The 27,437-nt window shown below is 48.9% G+C and overlaps 1 protein-coding gene and 1 non-coding gene across 2 annotated transcripts; one reads left to right on the top strand and one right to left on the bottom strand.

The window, feature by feature from the left end:
* Window positions 1-213: 213 nt before the first annotated feature.
* On the bottom strand, window positions 214-22,659 carry LOC144134890 (uncharacterized). The gene is made up of 2 exons (XM_077667695.1): window positions 22,588-22,659; window positions 214-2,867 (listed from the first exon to the last, which is right to left on the bottom strand). The coding sequence occupies exon 2, from the start codon at window positions 2,789-2,791 to the stop codon at window positions 629-631; it is 2,163 nt and encodes a 720-aa protein (XP_077523821.1). The 5' UTR covers window positions 2,792-2,867; window positions 22,588-22,659; the 3' UTR covers window positions 214-628.
* TRNAS-ACU (transfer RNA serine (anticodon ACU)) lies at window positions 12,578-12,649 on the top strand. The gene has a single exon. It is a non-coding gene; the product is annotated as a tRNA-Ser (tRNA).
* Window positions 22,660-27,437: the final 4,778 nt, after the last annotated feature.

The raw sequence follows: 27,437 nt of genomic DNA, 5'->3' as shown, positions 1-27,437 counted from the left end.
AACCCCTGCAAGATTTAATCCAAAAAGTTAAAACAGCAGATGCATACACCTGAAAAGCCCAAATATACCAATGGCGGCATCAGTACATTCAAAGCATCCATAATAGTTACAAGAACTAAAAAATAACAGGATTGCTTAGCATTCATTGGAAATCCAGAAGCAATTTTTTTCATAAACATACGGCGTACACAAGTCAAAAGAAAAACACACATGAAAATGCATCATATGACTAAATTGTTTGCTACAGAAAAGCGTCTGAATATCGATATGCACAAACATAAAAATTGGTTCCCAGGGGAAGTTGTTTTCCACATTATCACAATTATATAGTAATAGGCTACGCTTTTCGATGTGTTTTTTTACTGTAGTTACGGCAAAAAGCGGTTCTGGCCAGTGCGGAGAGAGGTCGTTTAATCGTTCCTAAAAAATGGGGTAGCTGATGAATGCATTATGGCCCCAATATTATAGATGCTCAACTCATTACAATAAATAAATGTGGTTTTATCTGCGAGTCGCCCAGAATTTTTTATTACGAGAGTACGCTTCAGTCTCAAAATAATTTTCATGTTTGTGCTTAGAACCGCAAACCACAATGAAATCTTAATTTCATAGTGCCATGAAGCCTGGATCAAATTTTCAATGGGCTGTCGGTTCTCAAAACGTCAGCCACGATTAGGAACTTGCGAATGTGCAGCCAGCATTCGTAGTCCAGCTCGTCAAGTTGCCGTGCGTCGCAAGGTCGGCGGACACATTCCACCCTTCTCTTGACTACCCCTGTTAACTTCATGTACTCGTCCAGACCAGTTAGGCATTGGAGGCGCAGGGCACGTCGGATCATCTCCTTCGCCTGACCAGCTTCCACACCCGCGCTTTCCTGAACAGTGTTCAGAACGCTGGCATGTCCGGACACGAGCTCGATGGCTTGTGCATTGTAATCACTGTGGTCGCCCATTACGAATCGAGCTGCTCGGGCGACCAAACTGCAGTTCCGTGCCGTCACGTTCCGGATGACCCGTACCTCGGGGTACCGCCACTTATACATAGGAATGTCTACGCGGAGAAGGCTGTAATTTTTCTCGATGCCCAACCCCAGCGCGGTGAGAAAGGCGTCACTACTTTCGCAGCCGCGTGCAGCAAACGATAGCTCGGCGAGGTTTTGGCTTTTGATGAAGGCATTCGCCAGAACCCGAGACTTCTCTACGCTCAGTGCCAAGTCTTTCACTTCAATTCTGGCGAGGCTAACGTTCGACGCCAGCGCGTCGGCCAGAATCCCGTCGACGAAAGGGTCTTGGTGCTGCTGTTGCTCTCTGTCAAATAAGTTGATGAAGACCACCACTGTAATGTTCTTCAGCGTGTGCGCTTGCGCTACGTAGGCCGCCATGGCAGCTTGAGCCTGGCTGAGGAGACGGCGTTCCACGCATACGCGTAGTGAGACCACGTGCTTGCACGACGAGAGCACCGCGAAGGCTCCACAGAAAAACTCAATGTCGTTCGGGCTCAAGCAGCTGATCGTTAGTGATGTGAGTTCTGGGCATTCGGGCAGCATAGAAAGGCTTCTGGCACTCACGACGTAATCTTCAATGTGAACTGCCTTGGCAAAGCGGGATTCACGAATGATGCGACATACGTCCTTGATGTCAGCCCACCCTGGAAGGTAGCCAATGTGGACGTTTTTCAGAGCATTGTTCAGCGCCAGGGAATGGAAGAAGGCGCAGCACTCATTGTTCGAAAGCCCCACGAGGTCTAGAGCAAGAGTCGAGAGCGCGGTATTGTTTTCTAGTGCTGATATCCAGGGATCAATCCTAGAGGCAGCGTCACCGGGGAAAATATTTATTAGGTCGGGCATAGAGGGAAAAGCGCGGCGGCGTGGGCACGTGACTCTGAAGTCACGCATAGTGCAGTTTCGAGCGACTATTTGTGCGAAGAGGGCGTTCTGCTCTGCACAAGAGATAGAGTAGATATCGGTGTGAACGACCAGCTCCTCCAGTGCCTTCGCCGTCAGGATGGCTGTCACCAGAGACTGTAGACCTCTCATGGGTATGAGGGGCGTAATCATAGTCAGCTTCGTGAGTGAAGAGCCTTCCTTACCCAAGTAGGCGGTGAAGCAGTCGAGGAGGACCAAGCTGTCTGCTGTAAAAACAGACGCTCCGACGGTCAGTTCGCTGATAGTGTTGTTCTGCAGCAGCATGTCGAACAACTGCTGGGCGAAGTCACTGCACATCTTTAGAGCTCCAACATCCAGGGTAGTAAGAATCGTTCTGTTTCGTTGCACAGGGGCCTCAAACTGCGGCATATTCACCAAGGACGTGCATTTTGGCGGGAAAGCTGCGTCATTTTTGTCCCAGGGACTGGCAAGCTTCCTAAGGACATCAACCACATTCGCCTCCCAGTAGGGGATGCACGGGATGTACGAGATTACCAGCTTACTGACGCTGCGTTTGTTTTCAAGTATGCCGAGAACAAGTGGATTAATCGCGAGCATGAAATTTAGCTCTATGGACACGATGCAGAGGTGTTGCGCGATTATGTCATTGAAAATATTAACAGCAAGGATTTCACGTTCACTCTGCTCTTGTAACCACAGCCCTGTGAGCCGAATGCCCGGTGGACTGGCTATGCCCAGATCTCCGACGCCATCTTCCTCTCTTATTTCAAGGCCCACGTGCCACAAAATCTCGTTGTACTCCACGATGCTTTGAGTCAGCTGACACACTGGGTCGTCTTCGCTTCTCGTGCAGGGCAGGAGCAGTGGCGGGCGTTTTGCGGGCATGAACAGGGGTGGAAATTCCATGCTGCCTTTAGTGATGACTACTGGAGATCTTCCCGAAGGGTCCCGACTGGAGTTCCGAGCAGATTCCCCTTCAAGGCTGCGGAAGAAGTTACAAGGCGTTATGAACTCATGGACACCGCTGAAGGAAGCATGCATGGTTCGATCCCCAGTGACGCTGGGTACCCGCCAGTTCCCAATTGGTAAAAGCTTTCCCCTGGCCTGGGGCCGTATTATAAAAGCTGTCCACTTTTGATTGTCTATTTCGCGTCTGTTTGGTCCTCTGTCATTGGTCACTCACATATACCCGCGGCTTTCAAGCATCTATAGGAAGTGATCAGGCCATTGGGTGTTTGCCGACCACTGCATATCGTAGCCAATGGAAACCAGTGGTCAGGCACGGTCATCTGTCGACAGAACGCTCCGATGCACATCACACCACCGTCGGCTGCATATTGCATGCAATTTCCGACAATGATAAGGTCCCGTCGCCAGCCACCCAATGATGGGATCGTTTTCCATGGAGATCTGCGGCTATGTTTGAGTGTACAAGGACAGAGTATCAAACGGATGTGAAAACGACAATGTAAAGTGGACAGCTGATAGAATATGGACCTTGGTGTTCGGCTTACTTTGGGTGAAGTGCTTGAGCAATAGGTCTCTGATTTCATCTTTTGTTAAGGAAAAAACTTGTGCCATGACGCTATGGCCGAAGCTGTCTTTGCGCCATAAAAAAATCACCAGCAGCTTAAGGAAGATAATGCCATGTTAACCGAGTGGATACCAAGAAAAAGGAAAATATATAAACTAGTGAGCCACGAACGTCTCCTGGATGTCAATACCATGTCTGATTAAATTTTTGCACACTATGGGCGTCCAGGTAATTCCAGGATACCAAGAGCAGGTACTAATTGCCGTACTAAGTGGTATAAAAGTACTAAGAGCAGACATAAAACATGGTTGACTGCACATCTATTGCAGCCTTTCATGCATTTATAAATATATTCAGTTTTTTCTAAGACTGCATAATTCAATGTACGCGAGTGTGTTTGTGTTTTTGTTGCGTGTATGGCATGGGCCGCTGCAGGAATCCTTTAATTAAAAATAAAGATCTGTCCTGAATTTGGGAAAAAAAATCTCCACCAGATCGTGTTGAAGGTTAATAGCGCGATGGATTGTGGGCACGGATGGAGTTATTTTCGACGTTCAACCACTGAGTTACAAAGAGCTCGAAAAACGGTTGGCTGCTTCTCCGCTCGCGGCCGAAGGCTCTCTTCCCGCCCCGTGCTCCCGCCGTTGCTTCCGCGAAAATTCCGCAAAGTACTGGCTCTTGCCTTCGCACCCACACAGTCTCCAACATCAAATGAGGCGCTGCGGTGGGTGCGGTCGTAGACTCTCTGTGGTTTCTTTGAGCTTCCTGGGAGTTACCCACAGCTTCCGTTGCGAAGGTCTGGCAAGTCCATAAGCCTGTAACGAATGTCGGCGGCTTGCGCTGTGCGGCGACATAGGTGTTTCGGCAGAAATCCAAATAGAAGCTAGAATGGCGACAATCCTGTACTTCTGTGGTGGGTTACATTGACAGCGAAAGCTGCTTCGTCGAGCTTGGAGACCCACAGTGCCTGGTCATTGTTGCACAGTTTTCGGAGGACAGTCACAAGTGTGGCATTGGCACGTACCACCAGTCCATTGCTAGCTGCCCTGTAAGCGACTGAGAAGTCTATGTTCACACCATGCATAGGCATAAAGTTTATGAATTGGTGTGATTGAAATGAATTGCCGTGGTCGCGCAAACAATCAGGTGCACTGAAGCTGTAAAACATTGAGTGGAGATGTTTCAACGCCTCTTTTGCAGAGGTTGTAGGCACAACAGCTGAAAACAATATATCTCGTCGAGAAGTCAATGACATCAAGTATATATTTTTCCTCAGCTGGGGTCATTGTGATGTGCTATAATGCTATTGCACTGAAAGGAAGTTCTGTTGTTGGCCTAAAACACACAGGAACAACTGATCGTGTGGTAAGGCGCGTGTAAACTTGACATAGTTGGCAGGCCTGAACGCAGACCCGCGTTGTGGCTGCCATGCGCGGCCACCAATAACGCTCTTGCAGATTTGCCAACGTACGTGAGGCATCCATGTGGCCACTGGCGTTGTGTACGAGCTCGAGAACCTGCTGCTGCATATTGGCGGGAAGGACGATGGTTCGTAGTTCCGGGGTCAGACCTTTGCACAGAATGTCGTCAGAAACGAAAAAGTCATGCGTGTCTTTGCTTAAGCAAGCCTGACGCGGATGGCCTTGCAAGTTTCATCGTCTGCTTGCATGGTAGAAAGATTAGCTCTGTGGGGGACCGTACCACACGAGTACCGGCATAGTATGTCGGCCACGAATTTCTGGCGTCCTGCTCTGTGTTGAACCGAAAAGTCAAACTCGGAAAGGTCGAGCAGCATTCTAGTGAACCGCCGTGAATGCTTGAAGTTGGTTGTTAGGCAGGCCACTGACCAATTGTCGGTCAATAAATAAAACCGGCGGCCCAGCCGATAGTGTCGAAACTTGTCAGTAATGGCCCTGTGTACCATCAAAGCCTCTCAAACATTGCTGTGAAGTTTTCTTTCAGGCTCATTGAGTGACCTACTTGTGTATTCGATCACCACATCATTTTCGTTTTGGTGCTGCGTGAGTATCGCTCCGAGGGCTGTTGATCATGCGTCTGTGGTGACTGTTGTAGGTGCCTCATTGTTGAATTATCCCAGTATAGGTGCTGTTTTAAGTACGGCGCGAAGGGCTTCGAAGGCTTGTTGATACTCAACTGTCCACTCGAAGTCAGCCTTTCAGATGGCGGCTTGCAGAGGTGCGGAAACTTTCTAGAAATTTGGAAAGAAGTGCCTGCAAATGTTAGCTGTCTGAAGCCAAGATAACAAATGCTTTGACAAGTGTGGCGTCGGCTTACACATGATTGCGGCAATCTTTGACGGGTCTGGCTGTTTCCCATGTTCCGAGATCATATATTCCAGAAACTTCACACTGGGGACAGGAAACTTGCATTTTTTCAAAGAAACCTTGAAGCCTGCTTGTAGAAGGAGAGTGACAGTCTCGTCTAGGAGATCGAGCAACTCTGAAATATTATCACAGAATACGATGTTGTCGTCAAGATATGTGTGTACACCACATTTTGACTGTCGGGCTTTGAGTCGAGAAAATATTTGATGCATCGCTTTGTGCACGGAAAGTAGCTGGTGCGTTTTTCAACCCAAATGGCATTATTCTCCACTTGGAAGTTCCCTAGTCGCTGATGAAGGTAGTTTTTATCTTCATCTTTTACTTTAATCTGCCCATAAGCACAGTAAAGGTCAAGCACTGCGAAGATAGAGCTTTCTGCAAGGTTGTCAAAATGTTATCGGCGAGAGGCAGTGGTTGGAGAACATTCATTGTCATCGTATTAAAAGGTATGAAGTTGACGCATAACCTCTTTTTCTTCTGCGTCACGACAATGGCGGGAAATCCCCAAGGTCCAGATGAAAGACGGATGATGTCATTCTGAAGAAGAGATGCGGTTTGGGCTTCGAAGAACTTCCGGTAACTACCTGTGAAGCAGTATGGTTGCCGTCCATAAGGCTTTGCGTCCGGCAATAAGTTGATCTCGTGCACGATGCCTTCGTACTGACCAATGTCATGAGCAGGGCTGGTAGCGAAGAGACATGAGTGGCGGTGCACTACTTGCTTCATTGCTTGCTGTTCTTCGGGATTCAGTTGGGTCCCGATGGCGATACCGGGAAACTGTTGTTGGGCGTGGATGAACATGGCTCAGAAGGGAATACGCTGCATGAGGCTGGCTGGGCTGGGCTCTAGTAGTATGCTGGCTGTGTGATCTCGTGCACGATGCCTTCGTACTGACCAATGTCATGAGCAGGGCTGGTAGCGAAGAGACATGAGTGGCGGTGCACTATTTGCTTCATTGCTTGCTGTTCTTCGGGATTCAGTTGGGTCCCAATGGCGATACCGGGAAACTTGTTGGGCGTGGATGAACATGGCTCAGAAGGGAATACGCTGCATGAGGCTGGCTGGGCTGGGCTCTAGTAGTATGCTGGCTGAGCTTGTGACTTGTCTGCCTTATTGAGCTTGCTCCACAATGGCACCTGTTCGTCAGGTTCAAAATCCACTTGTAGTGGTTCGCTGGTAGTATGCGGTGGGTCGAAGCGAGACAAGGTTAGTGCTGTATCACTGCATTCGACATTCGTGGTAATAGTTCCTCTTTGGACAGCACGACAATGTTTGTAGAGGGTTGGCTGATAACAGGAATGTGTGGCGGCTTGAAATGATGTTCCACTTGAGCAACCTAAAACTAGTCCTCTCCCAGGATAAGGGGAAGGGCATTCCTCTGAAGGACAGAGGCTTACATAATCGCAGAGAGGGGGCCTACGCGTAATCGCAAGAAAACAGATCCCTGAGGCACGACGGAACCTCGTCCTACAACGAGAAGGGGTGGCTTCGTCCACGGCTCTACGCTTAATTTTCAGCTAGGCTGGCAGCGGGGATAGTGACGTTCGAGCCACTGTCTGGAAAGGCACTGATCTCTCCAAGGCCCTTGACGTGAGCAGTTATCACCGCACACCTGAGCATGGATCCAAGCAAAGGGTGCTCAGTGTGGCCGACACATACAGTTGGCGCTCTAGAGATTGTTTGCGTCTTGTCTCGGGAGGGCTGTCCATTCTCAGTGCAGTTGCAAGCCAGATGGCCCTTTTTCTTGCAGCTATAACATACCACTTCACTTAGGTCTTGCCCCCGTCTGTAGATAGGTGCACCATACTTGGTAGAAATTGCCTCGTACCGATGTTCTTGGTCAGCAGGTGGGAGGTTGAATATTCTCTGGGGCGGCAGGCTTGTACGGTTTGGTCGTTGGTAGCTGCTATATATAGGTCGCGAAGGCTGGCGGATGTCTGCAGTGCTCTCGGTCGTGCCTGTAGCACTGGAGGTGATAGGACTGAGCTGTCAACTCGGAATTGGCTCGGATGGTTTTGTCATTCTAGTCATGCGAGAGTGTCCCATGGCACGATCAACTTCTGAAGCATTGCTGACGAAATCCTGGACAGTCTTCGGGCATAGAACAACTATCGCTGCAGCCACTTGCTCATCACGGATGCCCTGAATTAACTACTCTATGCGCTCTTTGTCAGTCAATGAAAGTGGACACCTTGCAATAATCTTGAGTTTGACGAGAGTATAGGTAACGAGGCTTTCACCGCGGGTTTTCTCACGCGCAGCGACAAGTTCCTGCCAATGTATAAAGGACAGTCGCTCGGCGAACTGCGCTATAAGCGCGTGCTTCCACTGCAACCAAGTTTTTAGCTGGTGGCCAGTGGCTTCCTTCCAGTCAGCGGCAGGCCACGAAGTTTTGATAAGGAGATGGCTAGCAGAGTAGCGGGTTCTCACGAGGCAGGCTGTTGGGTGCGCTCGAGATCGCCTATCCATCGGGTTTCGGATAACCCTCCGTCGCCACCGAACGTCGGAAGCGTTGATGACAGGTACGACATGGTTGTGACGTGCGCTGCTCTCGTAGAGGCATGTGACAGTGTCAAAGCTACTTTATTTTGAAGGTAGATGGTCAAAATTTGCCTATTATGTACGGGGTCGGCGCTGAACACTGGCATAGGTTGGAAGAACTGGTCACCTTGAGTAGGAGCGGGCTGTGTCTCGATGGCTGGTGCAGTTGATTCCGGTGGCGGGGCTCGTTTTGCGTCAGTGTCAGCAAGGATGCGAGAATAATTTCGTCCTTGGAACATGTATTGTCCAAACTGAGTGGCACTAGTTCATCTCGCAAGAAGTCTACTGTAAAACCAGCAAGGCCCGATGTCGTGGCTTCTTCCTAGTTAATGAGCGGCATGGCGGAGACGGCGGTGGCGGGCTTTGGCGGCTGGTGCTCGACCCATTTTGGCTGGCTTTCGGTCAAGTGGCTTGCGGCTACGAATGGGCAGGTTACACCGTAGTTCGGAGCGTCGAATGTGCCATATGTGAGCACGCATTCATTTATTTTAGATGTTCAACCACTTAGTTACAAAGGGCTCGAAAAGTGGTTGGCTGCCTCCAAGCTCGCGGCCGAATGCTCTCTTCCCGCCCCGTGCTTCTGCCGAAGGAAAGCGCCAAGGAAACCGCGGACCCCGTCAGGTTTTCCGGACAGCTTCGGAGCTTGGCTGCTCCAGGCGGCGAGTGGCTTGCATCTCACAGGATTATGTTTACAAATAAGAATCATGTCACAGATATTACAAACCGACATCATTATGCTGTTCTTGAATTTTTAACATATTTTCAGCACATAATGCAAAAATGCATCGACAAAAAGTTTCTTTACAAGAGAATGTCTTCATGGATTCTGAAGGAAGCGCTCCCCAATGTACATAAAACTCCCATGGACGTCCTGTGGAAGTTCAGGACGTCCGACGGACGTTCAAGGGAGTTCGGCATCTCATTGGGTCTCATCGTTTGTGCAAGGGGAGCTGAATTAAGATTTCCGCCATTGACGGTTTCTGTTTTGTTCTTTAAAGACCACAATTACTGAAATGCTTATTGCTAGTTTTCTGATACAAGTGTGCTTACAGTAAAGAAAGGCTTTACCTAACAGCACACGCGCAAAAGGAGGCGGTATGAATAAACAAAATACAATTTTTATGCACTAATAATCTGAAAAGAAACAATAGTAGGAGGCAACTTAAAATAACAGCAGTTCGTAACACTGGGCCGCCGTCCGCTGCGTCTTGTATAACTCCGCTGGCCAATCGCAGCAGTGAACGAAATCAACTTTTTAATGTTTGCCTGTATCAAACAATTCAAATATCAGAATTCTAGAGCTCATAATTTTTTGTTGTGATAAGCTTCTTGCTTAGGTAACGAGAAACACTTCAGCAGCGGACTACTTTTTCATCGCGGAGGAATTATGTGCGCGGCGGCTGAATGTGGGCGGATCTTCACTGCAGACTTCCGCTGTATACGACCATAGGTGCCTGGACCTCGACGACTGATTAGGACTGCACGACTATTATAGCTAGCCAGCTCTGCATTATTCTACAGTATCCAAAACATTTATGAAAACTTCTCCCTTTTTTAAAAACGGCCGAAATGATAAACGTAATAGACACTGCCGTAAAAAAATGAGGCCAAACAGTAGTTTTTCTTGCAATGTGTGCCATGTTGATAATTCAGAATGCTTTTGATGTAATTCTCGTCGTTTTTGTCCTGCAATTGAATAGCTACGTGAAAATGCCTGCTGCTCCATTTCCTTTGCATGACAATTTTGATATGCTACGAGCATCGCTGGGGAGCTCATTACAACAAACATACAAAGTTATTAATGCCAAAGCACTCCTAGGCTATGTCGGAGAAAAGGTGTCCGCAAAATGTGGAAGCAAAATGTAAGGGCGGGGTTGAAGTGTTGACCGAGATGTTGAGATCTGAGAGCTACTGCGCCCTTTCTTTTTGTCTAAAAACGTTTGCACTCCTCAAAACACATGACATCGCGGGGTTTCGGTGTACACCGAGATGCGAGATCTGAGAGCTGCTGCGCCCTTTCCTCTAGTCAAAAACGTTTCCATTCCCAAGAAAAAGCAGGGTTGAAGTGTCCAGCGAAATGTTGAGATTTGAGAGCTACTACGCCCTTTCCTTTTGTAAAAACTTTTCCTCAATACACATGCTTTCGCGGGGTTGGGGCGTCCACCGAGATGTCAAGATCTGAGAGCTGCTGCGTCCTTTCCTTTCGTCAAAAACGTTTCCATTCCTGAAAACACATGCTTTCCCGTGGATGAAGTGTCGACCGAGATGTTGAGATCTGAAAGCTACTGCGCCCTTTATTTTTGTCTAAAAACGTTTCCACTCCTCAAAACACATGATTTCGCGGGGTTGAGGTGTCCACCGAGATGTCGAGACATGAGAGCTGCTGCGCCCTTTCCTTTCGTCAAAAACGTTTCCATTCCTCGAAGCACATGCTCTCGCGGGGTTGAGGTGTCCAGCGAGATATTGAGATGTAAGAGCTACTGCGCCCTTTCCTTTTGTCAAAATCTTTCCTCAAAACACATGCTTTCGGGGGTTGAGGTGTCCACCGAAATGTCTACATCTGAGAGCTGCTGCGCCCTTTCCTTCGTAAAAACGTTTGCATTCCCCAAAACTCATGCTTTCGCGGCGTTGAGGTGTCCAGCGAAATGTCGAGATCTGAGAGCTGCTGCGCCCTTTCCTTTCGTGAAAAACACTTACTTTCCTCAAAACACATATTTTCGCATTCCTTCACGTAAGCAGACTTTAGTGCCCTCAGAATATTTCAGAGCTCATTCGGCATGTGGCTAGCTGAAAATTCGGAGTCTTCACTGCTACCAGCTGCGCAGTATTTAGTCGCTCCTAGTTAGGGAGCAGTATGGATCCTCAGCGCCTCCTGTTAAACACGTTCCGTTGCCATACGAGCAGAACAATCTAAATATTGATTTACAACCTCACACAAATTGCAAGCCCATGCGTTCCAATTTTCGGGCTAGAAAAGTATCACAGAAGATGCTTGAAAGCTGCGACTGTGTGGGGCCGGTTAGTTTGTTCTCACTCGCATATCCGTGTACTGCACTGCAGTCTACGAACGCAAGGCGACAGTTTCCAGCAGTGTGCAAATGGCGCGCAAACGGGCGATGATGGTGTATGTCGTAGAAGCCGCCGCTTGTGCTCGTAGCATCCTGCTCAAATGCAACTTGTGGATAAGGGAAAGAAAGTGGTAGACATCGTCTTTTTATATCCGCTCTTACAGTGAGGATAGTGGGTGGCAAACCAGCGCTGTTCACTGTTTCCATTTTACAGTCCCATCCCATTCTTGGCGTTGTCCTCGTCTAAACTTTGTGATTGGTTATCAGGAAATGAAAGGCGTGGTTAGTGCCTCACATCTCGGTGGACTTCGCAACCGCGCCGTTCGGGCGTAGGTGGGAATGAAAGATATAAGAGCAAGAGGTGCGTAGTGGAGGGCTCTGAAATAATTTCGACCACCGGGGGAACGTTAAGGTGCACTGGCATTGCACAGTACACGTGTGCCATGTGTTTCACCTCCATCGAAACGCAGCCGCCGAGGCCGAGTTCGATCCCAGGTACTGCGGCTCAGTAGCCGAGCGCTCTAACCTCTGAGCCACCACGGCGGGTTGTAGGCCGGAGGGGAATCCGCAGTGGAGAAGAGGGAGGAAAAATTTAACGAAAAAAAAGAGTTCTTCGAGTTTGAGTGAGGTCGTTATTTCAGGGCTCCACTGGCTTGAGCTACTCTGCGGACCTGTTGTCTGAGGGCCCGTTGGTCCTCCAGGTTATCGCTGGTCAGCGGCGCCTCCGAGCTCCAAAGACATGTTTCGCGTCTGCAAATTGTTTGGTTTCGCTCCACATCTTTACAAAAAGTGGAAGAGTGTGGGGCTGGCCCGGCACCAGGGACATGTGTCGGTGGTTATACACAATAGGTGCATGAGATGTAGTCTATGGAGCTTTGAAAATGTGTTCGTCTGTATCGGCCAAGAAAAGAAGGCTTCTGGGGTGTCTAATTTACTATGAGGTGGGGGAAAGGGAGACACAAAGGAACAGCACACGTCAAAACAGCATGCGCCAAACCAGCGCACAAAAGCATCACAGCGACAAAAAAACATTGGTTTTTGGGGAAAGGAATTGGCGCAGCATCTGTCTCACATATTGGGGGACACCTGAACCGCGCCGTATGGGAAGGGATAAAGGACGGACTAAGAAAAGAAAAGAAGAAAGAGGTGCCGCAGTGGAGGACTCCGGAATAATTTCGACCACGTGGAGATCTTTAACGACCCCGCCGCGGTGGCTCAGTGGTAAGAGCGCTCGACTACTGATCCGGAGTTCCCGGGTTCGAACCCGACCGCGGCGGCTGCGTTTTTATGGAGGAAAAACGCTAAGGCGCCCGTGTGCTGTGCGATGTCAGTGCACGTTAAAGATCCCCAGGTGGTCGAAATTATTCCGGAGCCCTCCACTACGGCACCTATTCTTCCTTTCTTCTTTCACTCCCTCCTTTATCCCTTCCCTTACGGCGCGGTTCAGGTGTCCAAAGATATATGAGACAGATACTGCGCCATTTCCTTTCCACGAAAAACCAATCATTATTATTATTATTATTATCTTTAACGTCACTGACATCGCACAACACACGGGCGCCTCAGCGTTTCGCCTCAAAACTGCACAGGGAAAAAACGGTACAAGGAAAAAACTGCACAAGGAGAAAACACAGCTTGGGAACAAAACAACACTCGGGAAAAACAGCGGGCGTCAAAACAGCACGCAGGCAAAACGGCACAGTGAAAAAAGAGCACGATGACAGAAGAGCGCAGGAAAAGACAGCATGACGACAAAACATCACTGCGCTGTACGATGCAGCGCTGCTGTAAAGGTGAGCAATCACAGCCATAACCGCAAACGGTAAATCACAACACATGCAGTAGTGACCTTTGGAGTTAGCGAGTGCTGGTTTAGCTGGTTCATGAAAAGACAGGGCTGCCACATTCATCGAGCAACACCGTTGCTTGAACGGTGCATATGGCAGAAGCAGTGGTTATGTACTTCTTGCTTACTTGGTTTCAATGATCTAGTTTCTTAATGTGTTATGTAAGGAGAATCTCGGCAACTGAGAGATGAAATGGCCGGGGAACTTTAAAATATGTGGAATGTGTTTGGAATGTGGGAAGCACGCCTTTAACTGTGGTCCCGTATCCCAGCACTTGAATAACCTGCGCGACATCGACACTCTTTCACTCTGTGCCCGCATCCGCGCATCGCATCGTATTGCTCGCCAGCCATAGAGACGACCGCTTTTCTACTTCAGAAAGCAACAATTATTTGTCCAGCATCGCCTCCATCTTCGTTCAGCTACACTGGTGAACAACAAGCCGAATGAGCGGGCAGGTTGCCAGAACACTGCTTTTCTCGCACCGGAAGTCGGACGAACCGTCGGTGCGCCGGAAACTACGTGTGCAGCGCGCGCGCGCCGTAGAGCTATTAGCGCGCGCGAAATATGTGACAGGGACAGATGGGAGCGTCAGCGTTGGCGCTGCTCGCGTCCGGCGCCGAGCGCGTGCGCAGACTGGTTCTGGCTGAAGCGCGGGACGCTTGGCGCGTGGTGAAGCGCGGCGCAAGTGTGTGGAGTTGGGGCTTTAGGCAGCATGCACGGCGTCTCTCGCATTATTTCGCCCTTTGACGTGTCATAGCAATCGCCCGTTCTTCGGCGGCTACAGCTAACATTCGCGGCGACGACAGAACAAGGACCGCGAGAGGCTGCTGCGATGGCCGAGTGCTTCAAGGCATAGAAAAGCTTAACACGTCTCTGGTTCGAATTGAAACTGCTGTATTGCAGACGCATGAATTGTTACGCCTTTTGTATAGCCCATTTCGCAAAGTACAGTAACCGCCGGTCAGCCTCAGACATCCACTGTGCAGCTTCCTGGTTAAACACCATAAACCTGAAAATATCCGCTTGTGCAATCCTGCCAACTTTAAAAGTAAGCATCGCATACTGAATATTCTCAGTAGTTGAAGGCCCCGTAGGTTGCTCCAAACAATATTGCTGAATATTCAATTGCTTACAGCGAGAGTTTTGAAGGATAAGAATTTTTGGTGCACCCGGAGCCCTAGGGCGGGCGAATTTGCTCGGATTCAGCACCATGATGGTGAACCTGCAGAAGCAATGGTTCCAGAACAACTTCTTCAGAGTTGTTCATTCCATTACATCTCAGAAAAAAAAAATGGTGGATATTTGAGATCACATATTTTTGCCTACTCTGTTCCTTACTGAGTCTGTAAAACGAGCACTGGCTAACTCCAAAGGCCGTTGCCGTATGTGTTGTGATTTAGCGTTCGTTTATTGCTCTGATTTTTGATCCCTTTAGAAGCGCTGCACCTTACTCCGATGTGCTCTTTTGTCGTCGTGCCGTTTTTTTTTCCTCCGCTCTTCTTTCGTCGTGTTGATTTTTCGCTGTGCGCTTTTGTCGCTGTGCCGTATTGTCCGGCATGCTGTTTCTTCCTTGGGCTGTTTTTTCGCCATGCAGTTCTTTCCCCTTTGCTTTTTTGTCGCTGTGCCGTTTTTTCCCTCTGTTGTTTTGTCGATGTGCTGCCTTTTGCGCGCTGTTTCGAGACATGCTGTTTTGTCGTGTGTTGTTCATTCATGGCGCCCTTTAAAGAAGGAATGAACAGAATGAAGAAGCGGTGGCACACTGCTGTCACTGTGTAGTTGTTATCGTCCGGGTATGCTGTGGCGTCCACGCAAGCCACCTTCATGAAACTGGCTCGTCATCGGTCTAGGTAGCATACTCGCGCTCGTCGTCTGCCTCTGTGAACGTATTTAAGCTATCGGAATGACGTTGATATAGTTCTTGTGTTGTTTCTTTAGGGAGAATTGAGCATCCAGTGCACGGATGTCCGCCACTGCGTCTACTCAGTGTAGGAGACCGTGTCCAGCTTAGGCGGTCTCATTTCTGCGTGTTTGAGATACACGGATGGCTTCTGTTAGTTCTGTAAAGGTGTTAAAATTTATAGGGTGGTCAAGCTCCTTCGAGGTATATTGGGGAATCTTTAGCGCCGTCTTCTATACCCCTCTTATGATGGTGTCAGCTTGTTGCCCTTCTCCTTTTGTCACCTTGTCAAAGGGTACCCCTAGGCGCCGCGGTGGCAGAGCGGTTACGGCGCTCGGCTGCTGCCCAAATGACGAGTGTTCGATCCCGGCCGCGGCGGTCGAATTTCGATGGAGGCGAAATTCTAGAGGCCCGTGTACTGCGCGATGTCAGTGCACGTTAAAGAACCCCGGGTGGTCGAAATTTCCGGAGGCCATCACTACTGCGTCTCTCGTAGCCTGAGTTGCTTTGGGACGTTAAACCTTCATAAACCTAAACCTCCAAGGGTACCCGTATGTGATTCGGCTAAGTACCAGTGCTTGCACTCGCCGAAGAGTACCTCCTTCTCGCATTCCTTGGCGATGCTTGGTAATGCGGCTGATTATGCTAGCTATCTGGTTTCTGGTGGTCATGAGATTCTGAATGGTGTGGGTGGCATGGAGACTGCTCTCCATTCAAAGACCAAGAATGCAATGGCGATCGGTAAACTCGGATCATTACAAGAGGAGTGACAAGATGGCTCGAGGACACGAAAGTCATGCACGCTTGGCAGCGCGTTTGGGACAAACGCGTGGTGACCACTACGTCCACGGACAACCGTCAGTATGACGTGAGCGCAGTCAGAAGCCTGAATTCGCGAAAATAGCGTGGATCGCTAGGCCTCTTTCGCAACTGACGAGAATACAAAATAATCTGTCAACAATTTGTCAATAAAGTATCTCCCGTAGAAACTACCTTCACGCCACCAAGTTGGGGCGGCATGCTTGTAAACGTGAGTGATAGCAGCCATGACTCATTGCAACTAGGACACGCGTCTCACTATTATTTCCCAAATCCTCTATTGAAGGCCACTTATCAAACGGGTATCTCAACACTTTCTCCCCATAGAATATATGAAAGCCGTATGTATGGGAAAAACTGCCTCTACCATTCTCAGCGCACTTTATGGTGGTGCTTACCTTAGTTTTTGGGAGTTAAAAGTACCAAAAGCAACTGAGGTTACGGGGACGCCGTAGTGAAGGGCTCCAGAAATTTCAACCCCCTGGAGTTCTTTAACCCCAGGTGGTTGAAATTTACGGAACGCTTTATGATGATATGCATGAAAATATTTTACTAGGACTCCATTCTAGGACCCATGCTGTTTAACTTGGACATGACACGCGTAGCCGAGAACCATGAACGCGATACAACCGCCTGATTCGTCATATATGCAGGTGACGTTACTGTTCCGACTAAGGCAGCTGATTATGCGCACAAATATTCTACACAGACTAAACTCCAGGCGGACCTTCTTAGCCTTTTAGGCACTGTGACCAAAATTGGCCTACAACTGGCCCTGTATGAGACAGAACTGATCAACACAGGTGAAAAACGGAACAACCCTCCGTACGCAGATTAATCGCCATATCGAAGGCAACCCCATAGCCCCCTCTAATGGACAATAAAAGGTTATGGGAGATGGTTAATAATTTATAGACAAAAAATGACCGAATCCCTGCGTAACAGCTATTATAGTGAATGAGGATCGTCTCCCTGATGCGCAGCTAGCGGAAGAAATGAATCTTAGTTTCATTAGCTTTGGAAAGCTGACTGGTCCACTTGCTAGTACGTACGAGCCGACACATACCAATGGTCCAATGAGCTCCATCTCGCTTTCTCCTAGCAGTCCATCAGAAATTTACAGAATAATCAAGAGTGTGAAAACGATGTAGCATCTGGAGATGGCGGGATAAAATCTTTGCCAATTAAACATATCGCAAGCCACATAAGTCACGTGTTGTCATATATGGTAAATCTGAAGCTTCTTACTGGAGATTTTCCTGCAGATCTGGAGATAGAAAAAGTAGTTCCCATGTAAAAAGGCGGCGGTCCGGCAAATATTAATAACTATAGGCCCATTTTCATCTTGACTATTTTCTCTAAAATATTTGAGCGCGTTGTCAATGACAGACTCACTAGATTTTTTTTCAGAAACATGGATTAATAGCTGACGCTCAGTATGGCTTTCAAGCTAAAATATCTACAGAACAGGCTCTTCTGCATATAAAAGATAAAATTATTGAAAACACATAAAAGAAGCTCCTAACACTGTGTCTCTTTACAGATCTTAGGAAAGCGTTTGATACTGTACAACACTATATATTTTAACGAAGCTAGATATCTGTGGCATTACGGGTGTAGCGCTCAGACTACTTGAACCATATCTGAATGGTAGGTCCCAGTATGTAATTATAAACAACTGCATGTCTAGTAAAATAGAGTTACAGTACGGCGTTCCTCAAGGATCCATTCTGGGGCCTTTACTATTTGTTATATAAGTGAAAGATATAACTATGATACCAAGAACTCCTCAATTAATCATGTATGCAGATGACACATATATTTTTTGCGGGAACAACAAAAGCATGCATAGAAAATCTGTAAATGAATACTTACTAAATTATCTACATGGCTACAAGCCAATCGTATAAGCCTAAATATAACAAAATCTAAATGCGTAATTTTCAAACCAACAAGCAAGTCAGATGACAGTCCCATCAACATCAGGTACGACGGCAACCCGCTGGCGGAGGTGTCCGAGCAAAAGTTCTTGGGTGTATGGTTCAGTGGTGATTTCTCATCGAACACCCACGTAGATAGCCTTAAGTCCGAATTATCAAGGTTTACAGGCTGCCTCTACCGAATTCAACACAGCTCCATCTTGGTTGAAGCTGACATTATAATATTCTCTGTTCTACTCTAGTATAAGCTATAGTACACTAGTTTGTATCACCACAACTGACTCAAATTACAACAAATTAATTACTTTGCACAAGAAAGTGCTACGCATATCCGAAACTTACTATGAGGATAAACGGAAACTAAGAACTCACCCACTTTTTAGTAAGTACAATATTCTGAGGGTAGACCAGGTATACTACTTCAAGATGCTGTAATGGATACATAAGAACAGACTGCATAACGTACCTACGGAGAGTGTAAGCCCGTACGAGATCAGAGATCCGAAAATAAGAATGCCAATAGTTAGAACAAACTATGGCCGGCAAACACTACCCTTTCAGGTTACCAAAATGCTGAATAGAAGAGATATTCCCGTTAATTACAATAAACCGTTCCCTGCCTTCAAAAAGGATTGTAAGAGGGCTCTTTTGTTCAGTGATGTTGTCTACTCTTCTCACTAATATCTTTTTCGTGGAAGTGCAGTGTATACATGTTTTGTCTCTTTTGCAATTAATCATGTTCCCTTTGCCAACTCCCATTTTTCTTACTTGCGATGCCTGTACTGTTCGTATATGCGCGGATATTTGCTCATGGACATATTTTCTTTCTGTGCTAGAAGGAGAGAGGAAAGGGGAAAAAGAGGAAAATCTCTGATTTTGTGTATTATGTTGCATATCTATCATGATTGTTATCATTTTTATGTTGTAACAGTTCTACATTTATAGTGCAATTTTCATGCTGAGTGCCCTTTCCTTTTACAGATGTATCTTTGTGTTTCTTGTATGGACTGTATGCGTTTGTGTTTTGACTTTTGACCAATGATATTGTTTGTGTGCCGCCCAGCCGCACTCTTATACGTATATATATATATATATATATATATATATATATATATATATATATATATATATATATATATATATATATATATATATATATATATATATATATATATATATATGCACAGGGGGCTGAGGCCTCGTCAGGCGATACCAAGCCTTTAGTATCAGCCCTCTCTTAGACAAATGTCTAAGAAAAAAAATAAAGAAATCTGCACCCTTGGCCTGCCCATTGCTAGCGGCATTAAAATGTGTCCGTCAGCTACAACGCATTTGGCCACCAATGCTTCACACTATTCGTCCCCTCTTCACACTATTCGGCGCAACAGCTTGCCTGCGTACGTTGGCCCAAGCAGCGGCCGTCGGAAGGATCTTGTATATGACACACCCGTGCTCCAACTATACGAGACTGACTTGTATAATCTCGAACGCCTTCATCACGCAACGCTACGCACTGGTACCGCTCTGCACAAGCACACTAGTATACCTGAACTTCAGCTTTTGGCCGATCTTCCTAGAATCCCTTGCATTGTTTCAGAATCCCATATGCGTCGTCGAATAAGGCAAGAAAACTTTCCAAGGGCAGCGTCCTGGCACCAACAGCGCAACGACGCCGCCCTGGTTTTGTACGCGTCCCTTCCGCCTTGTGAGATGCCAGTGGTCACATGCCTCCATCGCCGACCTATACACCATGAGTTTGACACGCCTCGGTAGCTCCTCGCTGCCCATCAACGACGACGACTCCCTAATACAACTGACATTTATACTGACGGTTTAATCGCAAACGAAGTCGCCGGTGTGGGGGGGGGGGGGGGAGGGAATGGGCATGTGAAAACAACGCTTCATTCTCAGGCGCTTATGCCTGCAACCTACAACAGGGTACACCTCTCCATGCGGAACTCCTCGTGATCTGTGGAGCCTTGTCGAAGATGCCTTTCAGTACAACGAGATTGCTACTCCGGGGTTCGGCAGATGCCGCTGCTGCGGCCATCCAGCGCATCGTTCAACACTATGAACGCGCCACCAAAACCGTCGCCATTGAATGGACTCCTGGTCACACGAACGAGTCAGGGCGCAATGCGGCGGCACACGCTGCAGGAGGGATGCCAACGTTTACATCCCCTTCTCCTTAATCATCATCATCAGCCTGACTATGCCCACTGCAGGGAAAAGGCCTATCCTATTTCTCTCCAATAAACCCAGTCGTTTAATAATAATATTAATAATAATAATAATCGTTTTTTTGGGGAAAGGAAACGGCGCAGTCTGTCTCATATATCGGCGGACACCTTAACCACGCCGGAAAAGAAAGAATAAAGGAGGGAGTGAAAGAAAAAGGAAAAAAGCGGTGCCGCAGGGCAGCGCTCAGGAGTAATTTCGACCACCTGGGGATCTTTAACTTGCACGGACATCGCACAGCACACGGGCGCCTTGGCGTTTTGCCTGCATAAAAGTGCAGCCGCCGCGGTCGGGTTCGAACTCGGCAACTCCGGATCAGTAGCCGAGTGCGCTAACCACTGCGCTACCGCGGCGGTTGCCTGTCCTTTGCTAGCTGCGCCCACCGTATGCCTGCAAACTTCTTAATCTCATCCGCCCACCTAACCTTCTGCCGCTCCCTGCTACCCTTGCCTTCTCTTGCAATCCACTCCGTTACACTAAGGACCAGCGGTTATCATGGTTTCCAATTACCTGCTCTGCCCAAGCCAATTTGTTCTTCTTGATTTCGACTAGAATGTCATTAACCCGCGTTTGTTCTCTCCCCAACTCTGGTCGCTTCAGTTCTCCTAACGTTACAAGTTACACCTACCATTTTTCTTTCCATTGCTCGCTGCGTTGTTCTTCACCTGAGCTGAACCCATTTCTTTAGCCTCCACGTGTCTGCCTCGTAGGTGAGTTCCGGTAAGATACAGCTGTTGCATACTTTTCTCTTCTGGGATATTGGTAAACTGCCATTCATGATCTAAGAGATCCTACCTCACTTGAGTCATCCTTACTTGAAACCCGCCGCGGTGGCTAAGTGGTTATGATGCTCGGCTGCTGACCCGGAAGACGCGGTTTCGATGTCGGCTGTGGTGGTCGCATTTCGGTGGAGGCGAAATGCTAAAGACTCGTGTACTGTGCGATGTCAGTGCACGTTGAAGAACCCCAGGTGGCCGAAATTTCCGCAGCCCTTCCGTACCGCATCCCTCATAGCATGAGTCGTTTTTGAATGTTAAACCGCCATCAACCAAACTAAACCAAACTGCACACTTATTTGTCTTCGCAGCCTCAGTCGGCGTAGAATGCCAGCGGCCACACCCGCCTCATTTTTTACGCGGAATACCCCCTTCAACCCATGCCAGGAGGTCTTTTTGAAAAAGCTCCACGCCCATGCAGCGTATACGCCCCCTATTTAGGCTCGCTGGCGTCCCTACACAGAGGAAATTAATATGTACCTTCAATGCACGATGCTAACGCGCGGCGACATATCCAACCTTCAATGGGACTGCCCTAGCTTCTTCACTGGGCGTTCCGAGATACGACCCTACTTACTGAGCTACCGCTGTTTTCCAGCAGCCGATTCTGATGTTCAAATGGTGGTTGCAAGATATGGCTCCCTGTTCAGAGCAATATGGAGTGACTGACGACCGTGAAAACTGCACACGCTGTCACTCCTCATTACCCCCTCCCACGGCTATGCACTTTGCATACACAATAATGAACTCTCAACTCAATTTTAGTGCGAAAGCACTTCTACTCGCACTCCCCGGATTTCAGCGGTGTCTGTGTGAAGCCTGAATGGCAAGTGTAACTTGGTCACTGAATTAGTGGACACCTCAATCACGCATTGAGTGGGCGGCGGCGTCCACCTTCAAATTAAGGCAATTATGCGCCTTCCTTTTCTCAAATCTAGCGGAAGGTTTAGACTTCATTGATTTTGAGGAAAGGAAGTGCGCATAACTGTATCCCTGGGTCAGTGGACACCTCAATTGCGCTGCGGGGTATGTGGCGGTGGTCTCCACCTGCAAAAAACCGTGCTTTCGCACAATATTTTGTGCTTAGCAATGACTTATTCCTTGTGCAAATGGAGACCCCAGCCGGAATTTCTCCAAGGAACGGACACACACGTTCTCAGAACTAAAACAACAAGCGCGCCTTGCCCGTCGACTCTACCCCCTCACCACCACCGCCGATCCCACCCCCAACAAACCCTTTTGAGGCGACTGCAGACCCGAAGTCTTCCAACCCCTCAGCTTCTATCCTACTTCCGTCCCGTTTCCCCAGAGTGCGCTCCCTGAGGACTATCGCACACCAGCCTAGATCACATCCTCTCCGCTGCTCTGCCGAACCTGTTCCGCAGGGACAGCCCGCCATCGAATCATGGGAGGAATGGGAGGCCGTACTTGCATCTCAGGACCCGGACACGAAAATTCGCTGGGTGAATCGGGGTGCCAGTGCAATGGCTCTACATGGCCTGGACACATGCGTGAGGTTTGTGCGGTGGTTGTGAGCCCTTGGACGTTCCAAACTCGCTTGCATAAAGAGCTCTCCACCCAAAGCAATGCTAAACTGTCAGCCGTTTTGTCTGAACGAAAGCCTACTACGAGTTGGACCGCGTCAATGGCGCACTGCCGAGCTGTAAGCGGTGTCGTAAAAGATATCAGCTCACCAATTTTGGCACCTCTGGCATGAGGCTATTCGGATCACGGCCGGCCACCGTCGACATGAACTGCGTCTTCTTTCTTCCTACTGGCACGCGGAGCACCTTCTGCGTTGGCACTTCGTGCTCTTCAAAAGAGGAGCTCGCATATGCTGTCCGTGCGCGGGCAACAAAAACTCTAAAAATAACCAATTAAGTTGCTGAGGGTTCTTATTACCATAGTCGAGAATAGTCTTGTCTGAAGTAATTTCCCTCCATGGCGCCATTGTTGTTTCGAAAAGGTGCCATGTCCATGTGGCACGACGGTCTACAACAATTCCATTCCCCCCCCCCCCCCCCCCCCATATTCGTAGAGGCTTCCGTCCGCTATGATGAACGCTTTCAAATTATTTCACTGGAGTCTAAATGAAAAAGTGCCCGTAGCCTATGTGTTGATGGTAAAGAACCCCAAGTGGTTGAAATTAATGCAAAACTCACGACTACTGCTCCAATATCTCTAGATTCTTTCACTTCTCTTCGAAGTGCCTGCGGCCGGCAGCGACTTCCCACCAAGGAACTAGTTTTTACCCGCCACGGCGGCTCAGTGGTTAAGGCGCTCGGCCACAGAGCCGGGGTACCATAGTTCTAACCCGACCGCGGCAACCGTGTTTCAGTGAACGCGAAACGCAAAAGGCACCCGTATACTGTGCGATGGCAATTTGAACGTTAAATATCCCCAGGTGGTTGAAGTTATTTTCGGAGTCCTCTATAATGACATTTATTTCTCTCCTCCTTTCACTCCCACTTTCTTCTCTTCCCTCACAGTGTGGTTGAGGTCTCTACGAAGTAGCGAGATGGTTACTGCGCCATTTCCTTTCCTAAAACCACTAAAATTAATGCCAGGAAACCCTCCGAGGTGTTTCAGTGGTTAGGTCGCGCCGCCACTGATCTGTAATGCTCGGGTTCGAACCTGGCTGTCATGGCCGCGTTTCGGTGGAGGTGAAACGCTAAATGGGCTCGTGTGCTGAGCGATGTGAGTGATGTTAAAGATCTCCAGGTACGGGAGATGATTCCACGGCCCTCCACTATACAGCACTTTTTTTTCTTATTTCACTCCCTCCTTCCTCCCTTCCCTCACAGCGCGGTTGAGGCGTCCAACAAGAAGTGAGATAGTTAATGCGACTTTCATTTCCTGATAACCAATAATTTCTACAAAGGAGCGGGCGTGAAATGTTGGTGCTCACATCAGTTATCAGCGGATCGCTTTCCCGAATCATTCAGTTAGGAATGAGAGGTGTTACCTTCAACGCTTTCGCTGTTTTTCGCTGTTGCCTGCAACGACATGTCAGATGTAGAACAAGGTTCCATTCAATTCAGAGGTGCCGCTTATTGCAACGTTTGCAGCCCGCGGCTTGAAAGCAGGGAAATCGAGCAGCGTGGGACCGCCTTTGGTCCGCATCTTTTCGAAATATGTGGCCCTTTGTCACCGTCGCTGTTCGATCAAACGGGTCGCTACAGCATCTGCGACTCGCAAGTGTTACTGGGCCTTAACGCACATTTACTTTCCTCAAAACCAGTCGCAAATGTTTTTTTGAGAAAAGAAATCGGGAGAAAACTAACAGAAATTCACTAGAGCGGTGGGAGGCTATGCTAACCAGCTTACACCCGTTGACGCAAGTCCGGGCCACTGAGTGGGCTCAAAAGGTCGCCGAGAGCCACGGGCTCGTAGCTATCTAGTATACTGCCCCCTAGGGTTCTGTGCTGACAATAAATATTTTTGAATCCAATGGAGAATCTGCGGCACTCGTAATGGACGCTAAAGGTTTTGTGATTAGTGAAATCCTAAACTATCTTCGGGAAGCTCGGAATTTGACCGTTCGTTTCCAGTTACGGAGGGCGGGAAATTAAGTAATCTAATCTATTCAGGAAGAATGAATGAAGAACGAGTATTAACGCGATTGCTTTAAGCGTCCGGCTCAAGCAAAAACCCGGCGTCGTTGTCGGCGGCGGCGTGAGTGCAAAATTTCCAGAGAAGCAACCTAGGTAGGCCACCTCGTGACCTTATGACGACTTCGCACCCTGCCCACTGGTTTGCGATCAAACTGCCCACTGTGGCAGGTGTCAGTTAACATAAGTTTGCATAACTGAACAAATGCGTTTGCATAACGAACCAAAAATGCTACAGGAACATAACTGGGATAATTATTACGTACAGTGCCACTGGAAAATATTGTCACCGATAAACGGTCAAAGCACTCAAAACCAGGTTTAATTAGACGTGCTGGGCGTGCAAGCCAGCAGGGAACTCGAGCAAGGAAGACGACGAAACTTCTATCCCCTCGAGTGCGCAAGGCATTTCAAGTCCCATCTAAAACAGTTCGGCCGCGGTGTGGCGCCACTGGAATGATTTGCAGTGTGGCATTACTGTGAATGTGAAGCACGAAGCACAATGTGAAGCACGAAGATGAGGGACGGCACATGTGTCCGGCGGCAGGTGTAGACACGCCTGAAGCGCTAGCGGGCGTGGTAAGGCTTCATCCGTGCGACATGGACGATTTCGGGGGTCGGCCGTCTAGAGGAGCGAACAGTTCCTATAGGAAGAACTTCATAGTTCCCCTCACTGACTTGGCGGAGCACCTCGCAGTGGCGAAAATATCGGCGCAGAAGCTTTTCGGAGCGCCCACGAATGAGGATTGGGCTCCAAACCAGACTTCTTCGCCGGGCTGGTAACTAACAGCTCGGTGGCGGAGGTTATAGCGGCGAGCGGCGAGGGCTTGCTGGTGCCGGATGCGCTGTCGAGGGAGTTGGCGGGCGGCCTCGGCGTGACGAACGAATTGGGCAGCACCCATAACAGATGAGGTACTACTAATCGGAAGCAACATGGCGTCCAGCATGGTTGTGGCTTCGCGACCATGCACTAAACGAAATGGAGTGAATCGTGTCGTTACTTGTAGAGCAGTGTTGTCGGCAAATGTGACGTAAGGGAGTATGGCGTCCCAGTTGCGGTGGTCTGCGCCAACATACATGGAAATCATGTAGGCGATCGTCTTGTGGAGCCGTTCGGTGAGTCCGTTCGTTTGAGGGTGGTAAGCTGTTGTTTTGCGGTGACTTGTGCCGCTCAGGCGCATACCTTCCTGCGTAAGGGCCGAGGTGAACGCCGTTCCCCTGTCAGTTAAAACTATAATGGGTGCACCGTGACGAAGCACAATATTTTGAACGCAAAATTTCGCAATTTATTCAGCGGTACAACAAGGGAGAGCTTTATTTCCACAGTACAGGCTGAGGTAGTCGGTGGCGACCACAATGTAGCGGTTACCCAGCGAGGACTCAGGAACTGGGCCGAGTCCATGCCAACTTGGTGAAAGGGGACTTGTGGTGGATCAATAGGCTGCAGTAGTCCGGCTGGCTTATTCGGCGGCGTCTTACGACGTTGGCACTCGAGGCAAGTTCTGACGTAACGCTGGACAATCGCAGCAACCCTGGGCCAGTAGTACTTCTGGCGTATCTGCGCCAAAGTGCGGGAAAACCCAGGTGCCCAGAAGATGGGTCATCATGGCATGCCTGCAGAACTTCGCCGCGTAAGGCCGCAGGTATGACGAGCAGATAGGCAGCTTCCGTCGGGTTGTAGTTTTTCTTATACATAACGCCATCGCGCAAAAAGAATGACGACAGTCCACGTGAGAAGATTCGCCGGGCCGACGCCGCGCTTCCTTCAAGTACTCTATGAGAGGCCGTAGTTCACTGTCATCCCTTTGGTGTTGAGTGAGGACGGACATGGAGATGGCGCCGAGAAAAATAGAATCGTCGTCGGGATCAGCTCGGTTGTCCTCAGTAAGAGCACGAGACAGACAACCGGCATCATTGTGCTTCCTACCGGACTTATAAACGATTGTGACATCGAACTCTTCAAGGCGAAGGCTCCAGCGTGCAAGCCGCCCAGAGGGATCTTAGAGGTGTTCGCCAGCCAACAAAGCGAATGCTGATCACTGACGACTCTAAAAGAGCGGCCGTATAAATACGGGCGAAATTTGGTCACTGCCCACAGAATTGCCAGGCATTCCTTTTCAGTTGTGGAATAGGTCGCCTCCGAGCGTGACAAGGTACGGTTTGCGTATGCGATGACACGTTCGATACCATCCTACCACTGCACAAGGACCGCACCGAGGCCAATGTTGCTGGTGTCGGTGTGCAGTCCAGTGTCGGCTGACTCATCGAAGTGGCCAAGGATGGGCGTACTATGGAGAAGAGTGCGGAGGTCTTCGAAGGCCTGTTGTTGCTCCTGGCCCCAGAGGAACGGTTCGGCATCTTCCTCGTGAGGCGGGTCAGGGCCTCTGCGATCTGAGAGAAGTTCGGCACAAAACGCCGATAATAGGCGCGGAGACCCAGAAAGCGGCGCACACTGGCTTCTCGGTTGGCACGGTAAAAGCAGCGATGGCGGCTGTCTTATCGGGGTCAGGGCTGATTCCCTTAGCGCTGACAATGTGGCCGAGAAACTTCATTCCCTGGAAAGCAAAGTGACACTTTTCGGGATTGAGGGAAAGACCGGCCGAACGAATTTCTGCGAACACAGCGCGCAGGCGCCTCAAGTGTTCTTCGAACGTAGCGGCGATGATGACTACGTCATCCAGGTACACTAGGCAGGACTGCCATTTTAGATCGGTAAGCATAGTGTCCATCATCCGCTGGAAGGTGGAAAGAGCCGAGCACAGGCCGAAAGGAATGACCAGGAATTCGTACAGACCATCCGGTGTACTAAAGACGGTCTTTTCCCGGTCGCGTTCTTCCACCTCAATTTGCCAATAGCCACTGCGTAGATCTAATGACGCGAAGTACGTGGTGTGGCGTAGCCGGTCCAGGGAGTCATCAGTGCGTGGAAGAGG

This window comes from Amblyomma americanum, chromosome 5, assembly GCF_052857255.1.
Source record: "Amblyomma americanum isolate KBUSLIRL-KWMA chromosome 5, ASM5285725v1, whole genome shotgun sequence".
Classification (NCBI taxonomy): Eukaryota; Metazoa; Arthropoda; class Arachnida; order Ixodida; family Ixodidae; genus Amblyomma; species Amblyomma americanum.
This window is presented reverse-complemented; position numbering and strand designations above follow the sequence as displayed.